General features: G+C 57.9%; 3 protein-coding genes across 6 annotated transcripts in view; 2 read left to right on the plus strand and 1 right to left on the minus strand.

The window, feature by feature from the left end:
• EFR3B (EFR3 homolog B) overlaps positions 1–1,304 on the minus strand; it is a 38,949-nt gene extending 37,645 nt beyond the window's left edge. Inside the window, exons 1-2 of one of the 3 annotated variants that reach the window (XM_083831166.1) lie at positions 1,287–1,304; positions 541–585 (exon numbers count right to left, since the gene is read on the minus strand). In XM_083831166.1, the coding sequence (XP_083687292.1) occupies positions 541–556 (16 nt within the window). In that variant the 5' untranslated portion in view covers positions 557–585; positions 1,287–1,304. Of the gene's footprint in view, positions 1–540; positions 586–891; positions 1,207–1,286 lie in introns of those variants that run through there. The other 2 variants (XM_083831165.1, XM_083831164.1) reach the window with 2 other exon arrangements.
• ZNF395 (zinc finger protein 395) overlaps positions 1,200–8,230 on the plus strand; it is a 251,888-nt gene continuing 244,857 nt past the window's right edge. Inside the window, exon 1 of the mRNA XM_083831173.1 lies at positions 1,200–1,206. The gene's annotated coding sequence lies outside the window, so the exon portion shown is untranslated. The remainder of the gene's footprint in view (positions 1,207–8,230) is intronic.
• Positions 1,293–8,127, plus strand: DNAJC27 (DnaJ heat shock protein family (Hsp40) member C27). 2 transcript variants are annotated; one of them, XM_083831174.1, is made up of 7 exons: positions 1,293–1,667; positions 2,831–2,913; positions 3,404–3,473; positions 4,207–4,371; positions 4,812–4,934; positions 5,161–5,321; positions 6,591–8,127. In XM_083831174.1, the coding sequence occupies exons 1-7, from the start codon at positions 1,437–1,439 to the stop codon at positions 6,721–6,723; spliced, it is 966 nt and encodes a 321-aa protein (XP_083687300.1). In that variant the 5' UTR covers positions 1,293–1,436; the 3' UTR covers positions 6,724–8,127. The 2 variants fall into 2 exon arrangements, with proteins under 2 accessions (XP_083687300.1, XP_083687301.1); XM_083831175.1 differs by having other exon boundaries at positions 1,296–1,523.

Below are 8,230 nucleotides of genomic sequence, written 5' to 3' on the forward strand. Positions count from 1 at the left end.
GGAAGATGGAAGAGACAGCGAGGACTCGACACCCACCACCCGCAGTCCGTGGCACACACCAGCGATCCCCACCACAGCCCCAGTGCCTGTGAGGAGGTGGTGGCAGCGTGTGCGGTCAGTGTATTCCCAAGTTTTGCGCAATAAAATCCCTTTCCTCACCTTTCCGGGTGCCCTGCCACCCCCTGTTCCAGACGGGAACTCTCACAAGCCTGACCCTTGCTCCCAGCAGGAGTTTGGGAGAGGAAAACCCTCTCGGGTCCATCTCTACTGTGACAGTGAAGTCTCAAAGAGCTGAGAGATGGTTAAACTGTGTACATTACCATGAAGCCCCCAGAGATGCTTAGATTATGTGTCCCCTGCCTGGGGATCTCCCGACCAAGAGGTGATTGTGGAAGGGGGCTCAAAATCCCCAGCAGCTCCTTATGAGCCACCTCTAAGGGGGACGCAGCCCTGCCGGTGTCCATAAATCCCCCATCTCACTGGTGTCACCCAGTTTGGTGAAGGTGAAGCCACGGAGCCGCCGCGTCCCCCTCCTGTTACCTTGTCTTCGAGGCATGATGCAGAGCTGCTCCTTCTCGGCAGGGCCTAGAACGAGCAATCAAAGATGTTAATTACAACACGGGGCCCTGGGGATGGCTGCCCAACGGCCCCTAACCAAGACCAGACCCTTCTTTTTGAACCCCACCACCACTGCCACCACTGAACCACGTCCCCAAGCACCACGTCCAACCTCTCCTTGAACACCCCCAGGGACGGTGACGCCACCACCTCCCTGGGCAACCCGTCCCAACGCCTGACTGCTCTTTCTGAGCAGAAATGTCTCCTCATTTCCAGCCTGAACCTCCCCTGGCACAACTCGAGGCCATTTCCTCTGGTCCTACCACTGGTTACCTGTGAGAAGAGGCCGACCCCCAGCTCCCCACACCTTCCTTTGCAGACGAGGCTCAGCACCTCGTCCAACCCGGCCTCAAAGCACCTCAGGGACGGGACATCCCCAGCCTCTGCGGGCAGCCCGTGTCAGCGCCTCAGCACCCCCTGAAGGAAGGATTCCCTCCCGAGCCCCATAACCTACACCTCCCCCTCGGGTTTAAAACCCTTCCCGCTCCTCCTATCAACACCTGACTGAGCAAAGACTCTCCCCATCTCTTTTGTAAGCCCCCTGGAGTACTAAAAAGCTGCAGGGAGCTCAAGGAGCCCCGGGGCGCTGAGGGGGCGCTGAGGGGACCCCGCTGCCCCCTCCCCCCTCCCGCCCCGCCCCTCCCCGTCAGAGCGGCGCGAGCCGCCACCCCCGCGAAATCTCGCGAGATCTCCGCCCGCCGCCGTTGCTGTGGGGACGGGAAGAACCCGGAAGTCTCGCGCGAGCGGCGGCGCAGGGCGCTGAGGAGGCCCCGGCCCCGCTCCCCGCCGCGGCCTGCAGCCGGTCCCGCTCCGCCGCCATGGAGGCGAACGCGCCGAAGCGGAAGGAGCCGCGCAAGGCGCTCCGGATCAAAGTCATCTCCATGGGCAACGCGGAGGTGGGCAAGGTGAGGCGGCGCGATTGGCTGCCGGGCGATGAGGGACGGGCCCGCTGGCCAATCGGGGGGCGGGCTGCCCCGCTAAGGAGGCCGCGGATTGGCCGTTGCGCTGGCAGCGGGGAGCCAATCAGAGCGGCTCGCTGCGTACGGAAGGTTGGGGTGGTGTCTCGTGATTGACAGCGGTGGGGGCGGGGCTACGCGTGGAAGCGCGGCGGTTATTGGCTGTGGGAGGGAGGGGGGCGGGCTTGTATGGCTGCGGGCGGGTGTCATGGCGGCGCCCAGCGGGTGTCATGGCGGTGACCATACTCAAGGCCCAGCGACCGTCACCCGGCCCCGTCTGAGGGAACCCCGCGGCCCTGAGGGTCCGGCCCTGGCGGGGGGCTCCCGCTTCCGATTCGGGTTCTTCTCCCGAGTGCTGCCTTCCCTCCGTGTTAAATAAATAAAATAAAAGTCCTTTAAACGGCTGACACCTCAAAGTCCCCTCAGGGCAAGCGAGTGCCTCGCAGGGAGCAAAAAACCTCGAAGGTTTCCCCAAAACAGCGTGAGCAGGCGTTATTCCCTGGGGCATTTCTCTCTCCGAGGCCTACAGCAGCTAAATTCCTCTCACAAACAACGTCTCACCCGCCAGTCAGGGCAGAACTGGGGCTGGAGGGCGCCTGTTGGGTCCCTAGATACGTTTTTTGGCAGCCTGAGCAGGCAGCGTGAGGTGTTCCCCGAGATTTTGGGGGTCTGGCTTCTCCCCGTCAACAAACGGCTCGTCCAGGCTTGGGGTTTTAAATAAGGGAATAAATCCCCGCAGAGTTTTGTGACGCTCGTACCTGCCAAGACAGGCAGTCTGCAGTCTGCACAGCCATGAAAGCTGTGGACGTGGCCTTGCCTGGCTCTGCAGAACCTTTTGCCAGGTAAGAGGTGCCTGGACAGTGTGGTTTTCCCTTAAATCTCCTTAAATTTCCCTTAGATCTCCCCTTCTAATGCACCCACAGCTCCCTCATTCTCGCTCAGCTGCCAGCTCTTGTGTCCTGAGGCCTGCCCTGGGGATCTGAGCTTTCTCTTCCAAACGCTTAAAGAATAACAAACACCCAGGGGTGGCATCCCAGATTTTCCTTCCTTTTGCAGAAAGAAAACTGTTCCTGGTAAACATTGGCACTTTGGTTATGAGTTAAGTAATTGGTTTAGGGACTTAGGGCAGAGAATGTCTCTGCAGCCACCTCGCAGGCTGGAGGCTGTCGACTAATTCAGCGTTAATGTGACCGTGTGATCCCAGCCCCACGGTGCCGTGTCCTCCTGGTGAGACTTTCCCTCTTCCTTCCTCCCAGAGCTGCATTATAAAGCGCTACTGCGAGAAGAGGTTCGTTCCCAAATACCTGGCGACCATCGGCATCGACTACGGCGTCACAAAGTGAGTACCTTCGTGGTGAGGAGCTGGGAGAGGGGTGAGCCACGTGGTTTGGGGGCTGCCGGGGGGTCAGCGAGGTGTCTGCTGCAGGGGACAAAGGGAAAATGTGTGCTGGGCCTGTCCTGTGTCCCACTGCTCCTGGGTGACCACACGGCCCTGAGCTGGGCATGCTGTGGAGTACAGGGCAGAGACCTGCAACCACGCTCTGCTGCGTTAGTTTCACACATCAGATAATCTGCATTTCGCCTTCCTCTGGTAGCACAGAGCCCCATCGCCGTGTTACATCCAGAGCTGGTGCTGTCCTGCTTGTCTGAGCAGCTCTTGGGGCAATTTTCTGGCCATTAAACCATGCAGTCGGAACTTCGTATTGATTTCTCTGGCCCTGATCACCCAGCTCTTTCCCTGGCACAGAGGAAGAGCGTTCCTCTGGGGGTACAGCCTGGGTGAGGGTTGAGGCAGAGCATTCTCAAGCTTTTCCTTCCTGTTCTTTCAGAGTACAGATCAGAGACCGAGAGATCAAAGTGAACATCTTTGACATGGCGGGGCACCCGTTCTTCTATGAGGTAAGGCAGCCCCGGCCCTGGGCAGCGCAGCGCAGGGCTGCCCTCAGCCTGCCCATCCCCGAGGCGTTTGGCTCCTGCCAGCTTTCCTCAGCATCCCCAAGGGGCTTGGTCCAGTGCCTGGCACGGGATCCTCGCTCTGCCCTGCTGCCTCGTCCACAGGGACACACAAACACGCACAAATGGGTCTCTCAATCAATTCCCAGACCTTACAGTCTCCCCATTTATTGGTCTGATGCTTTGTTTGCCACTGTGCCTCTGCTCTTTTGTGTGTGCGGAGATTCATAGAGTCATATCACAGAATGGCTGAGGTTGGCAGGGACCTTAAAACTCACCTAGTTTCAACACATCTTCCCTGGGCACAGCCCCTGCCCCCAGCCCAGGCTGCCCCCAGCCTCATCCAGCCTGGCCTTGGGCACTGCCAGGGATGGGGCACCCACAGCTCCTCGGGGCAGCCTGCGCCAGCATTTCACCACCCTCCTAGTAAAGAATTTCCTCCTAGCATCTAATCTGAATCTCCTTTCTTTTAGTTTAAAACCATTCCCCTTTGTCCTATCATTATCTGCCCAGGTAAAAAGTAAAAGAAAAAAATATATATAAGTAAAAGACTGGTCTTTTATAGGCTGACTGCTCTCCTGGGAGTAGCCCAGTAAGGTATTACTTGCCTAGCTTTTGCTGCTACAAAAAAAAAAAAAAAAAAAAAAGCTGCTTTTGGCCCTGCTTTTTGGCCCTGCAGGTGAGGAACGAGTTTTACAAGGACACGCAGGGTGTCATCCTGGTCTACGACGTCGGCCAAAAGGAGTCGTTCGACGCGCTGGACGCGTGGCTGGCCGAGATGAAGCAGGAGCTGGGCCCTCACGGGAACATGGACAACGTCGTCTTCGTTGTCTGTGCAAACAAGGTAGGGCACGGTAGGGAGACAAGTTTGTGGCGCAAGGCACTCGGTGCTCTTTGTGTTCCCGGCGTGAGCCGAGCTATTGAGGTCCCTCCAAAAGGGAAATGCTGATAGGTGGTTGTAGAGAAGACGTTCGAAGAGCCAGCCCTGTGCTTGAGGTGTACTGGAGACCTTTTATGAACAGGGCTTTGAGAATGTGGCGACCACACATTGGTCAGAAAGGGATCAAGCAGAGGCTACGTTATATCTGTACCATGGAAACTCTTACAGACTTCTTTATTTTTATTTTCTGTGCTTTCTTTCTATGCTGCCTCCATCCCTTCAGGATAAACAATCAGCTTCTCCAACCAGATCGTCGTTAGATGATTGTCTTCAGAGCTCTATTCCTCCAGCTGTCTCCGCAGACCCCAGCCAGGCTCCGACCTTTGCCTCTTGTCTCGTTCCAGATTGACTGCACCAAGCACCGCAGCGTGGATGAAAGCGAGGGGCGGCTCTGGGCAGAGAGCCGGGGCTTTCTTTACTTTGAGACGTCGGCACAAACGGGAGAGGGAATCAACGAGATGTTCCAGGTAACGTGGGATGAAGGCGAGGAGGGCACAGACCCTGCGTTGACCCAGGGTGGCAGAACATCCTCCGAAATTCCTGAATCCCACAACACCTATTAGCCTCCTGCCCTGGAGGTAACTTTGCAGTGAAGCGTCACCCCAAGAAAGCTGTAGCTTTCCCTTTAGCATTCCCTTTTTTCCCCCCCCACTTTTAGCATTCCCTCCTGCTAACTCCTTCCTGCGTCTTCAGACTTTCTACTCTGCCATCATCGACCTGTGCGACAACGGCGGGAGGCGCCCCGCCTCCAGCATGGGGGTCGGCTTCACCAAAGAGCAGGCGGACGCCATTCGTAGGATCCGCAACAGCAAGGACAGCTGGGACATGCTGGGTGTCAAGCCTGGAGCCACCAGGTGAGGGGGACTTCGTGCCCAACAGTACGTAATCTTTCTGGTACCTTCTGTGGTCTCGTAGCGAGCTGCCTGCGGCTCACCTTGGTTTGCGTAGCAGGCAGGTACAAGTAGTTTGCGTTTAACCACAAAATCGGGGCATTGTAAAAGAAACCCTCTGTCCTGAGCGCGAAATTTCCCCTTCTGGCAGCCAAGCCATGCTGAAGGTAAGTGGAGAGTGATGAACATGAGGACTTCCAGCCCTTCCAGCTGCCCAGCCCCACATCCTGCCGCCAGGCTGAGCTGTCTCTGGTCAACATGTTTGGAGCAGCTCCAGCTTTACCTTCCTTGCTCTCTCCAGGTCTGGAGAAGCTTTTAGGCTGCCGCAAGGCTGCTGCCCGCGTTGTCAAAGAGAGATGGCAGCTTTTCCACCTAGGAACGGTTCTCTCACGAGATGGGCTTTCTCTTGCCTTCCTCAGAGAACTTTTAGCTAGGAATTGGTCACTGCTCGTGTGAGGGGTTGGGTATTGAATCTCCCAGTTCTACTGTGTGACTTGGGCAGCTAAAACAAGTCCCCAGGGCTATGTCTTACTTGCTTTTCTTTGAAACACGAGAATGACGCTTGCGTACACTTTGTAGAGGGCTGGGAGAGTAGATTTTTGGGTAACGTCACTCGGGACTCATCCATTCTCCGAGGCTCAGCTCTCCGAAAGGTAGGTGTGGAGCCAGAGCCCTCCTCTTGCACCCACGGGGAGAGTTCAGCAGCTCCGAGGGCAGTTTGTGCTCTGACCCCTAGCGCGGGCAGACTCGCCTCGCTCACGAGATGCCCCCCATCTCTGCACGGTCCTTGGCCTAGATGCCACGGCTTAAAGGGCTGCAGGGCCGTGCAGTGCCTTCGCCCCGGTGCGTAGGCGGTTTGATGCGGAGCTGAGTCAGGGCGCGTGTGCCCCCACGCTGTCTCCCAGCTTTCTGCTCCCGGGGTGCCACCGAGGCACGTGGCTGCTTGACGGGAGGATTCGTGCCCGCACGGTCCCGTGGCGGAGAGGGTGGGTGCCTGCCCCAGGAGAGGGATTCTCCTCTTCTTCCTCTGCTCGTGCCCTGCTGAGAAGTGCCCCGTGAGCTTTTCTGCAGCTCCCTGTCCGCGTCATCGCTTTCAAAGCCTGGACAACCATGGTGCCGGCGAGGGAGGGCTTCAGAAGCGCCTGCACAGGGAGCTCCTCACCCTACCGTGCTTTGCCAGCCGAGCCACAGCTTTGCTCCCCTCACTGTCCTCGCCGTTGTGCTCTCTCCTAGGGACGAGGTGAACAAAGCCTACAGGAAGCTGGCCGTGCTGCTCCACCCCGACAAGTGCGTGGCTCCCGGCAGCGAAGACGCCTTCAAAGCCGTGGTGAACGCCCGGACTGCACTCCTCAAAAACATCAAGTAGGGAGCAGAGCCCCTCGGAGCTGGAAACCTTCCCCTCCTCCTCCCAGACAGAGGCAATCCCAGCACCGACCAGGGGAGGAAGACCCCAGCGTGCTCGCGATGTGTTGTCAAGGGCGCAGATGGCAACGTGAGGAAGAGGAGGGGTTTGCTCGAGGAAACCTCTGCTGCTGCGGGAAGGGACTGGCTCCGGGGAGAGTCCAGTTCCTCCCCAAACTGTTGTGGTGCCAAGGACGGTCCCTTTGGCAGGACGAGGGCTCTCCCCCTGGCGCTCACCTCCCCGTCACAGCACCTCCCTCCCTCTCCCCGAGCTAAACTTGTCAGGGAGAGCCCCAAAGGCTGCGGTCCCTCCCGCCACGCGCTCCCTCTCTCCCTGCTCTCGGCTTACACCCCCAATGGGAATGCGGTAGGCATGGCTGGGTAAGACAGCCCCCCCCAAAAAATGCAGCCCCCCCCACTCCCTTTTGGCGTTCGTTGCTGGTCACCCCCCAAAAAGTGCTTGTAGGGGCTTGGGATCTGCCTGTTGGGATTCTGAGGGAGGTGATGGCCGCGACGGCTGCCGGACTGAAACGGGAGATCCCTTGGGGTCCCGTGGTTTTGGCAGCCCGTTTTATTTCCTTGCTGCTGTGTCAGGTTGGCAGGGAAGGCCAGGACACCGAGCTATGAAACAGAAGCCACCAAGAGCGTGCAGGGGTGTGTGTGTGTGTCCCTAACCCACCCCCAGACTTACCCTTTTCAGGTTTTTTTTCATTTTTCCTGTGGTCAGTGCAATTTTTATTTATTTATTTCTTCACTCAAGGCAGCTTTTCTGTGTTTCCCCTTCAAAACGTGTCATAAATCAACAGCAGGTCCCCTCCTTAGCAGGAAGCGTTAAGGAACTTCAAGGCCAACGTCATTTTGCGTTGCTTCGGTTTCTGCTTTCTTCCGGGCAGAAGAAACCAGCTGTCCTGCTGGGAAGCGCTTTCTGCTCCTCCGGTGCAGCTGTAGCCAAGGGGAGGTGTTGCTACAAAGGGTTAATGTGTAAAAGAGCTCCGCGTATCCCTACCGAACCTATTTCTCTGCGTGTTTTTCCGCCGAGGAGGGCAAATAACGCTGCTGCTGAACGGCGTGCTTCGCTCTGAGGGCGAGCTCTCCGAGTTGTTTAAAGGCTGCCTCGGCTCCCGCTGCTCGGGGGCTCTCCAGCCCCGCTCGCCCCCCCCTGTGCTCGCTCCTCAGGTGCCTCTGCCCGCCGCTTGGGGGGTTTCTCCCGGCTTTTTACGGAGCTGCCCGGATGTTTGGCGACGCTTTACCCACGCCTGTCACGTCGAGCGATGCCGGTGACCTTCGAAGCTGTGTTATTTTTATAAATTAACCCCCCCCACCCCCCCAAAACCACCTCTTTGGAACAAAGGAAGCCCTGTGAGCTGTCCTCCCGCCGCGGCTGCTTGCTGTTAATGTTTAATTGCCCTTTGACTCATTTCTCTCCTCCCCAGCCGGCTCCGGCCGAGGCTGGTGGCGAAGAGCTGCCCTCG

The sequence above is a fragment of the Anser anser genome, assembly GCF_964211835.1.
Source record: "Anser anser genome assembly, chromosome: 3".
Classification (NCBI taxonomy): Eukaryota; Metazoa; Chordata; class Aves; order Anseriformes; family Anatidae; genus Anser; species Anser anser.

Coding starts and splice junctions, on each gene's coding strand:
- DNAJC27 (XM_083831174.1), top strand. CDS start 1,437: ATGGAGGCGAACGCGCCGAAGCGGAAGGAGCCGCGCAAGGCGCTCCGG. Junction 3,474..4,206: donor GGCACCCGTTCTTCTATGAG/GTAAGGCAGCCC, acceptor TTGGCCCTGCAG/GTGAGGAACGAGTTTTACAA. Junction 4,935..5,160: donor GAATCAACGAGATGTTCCAG/GTAACGTGGGAT, acceptor CTGCGTCTTCAG/ACTTTCTACTCTGCCATCAT.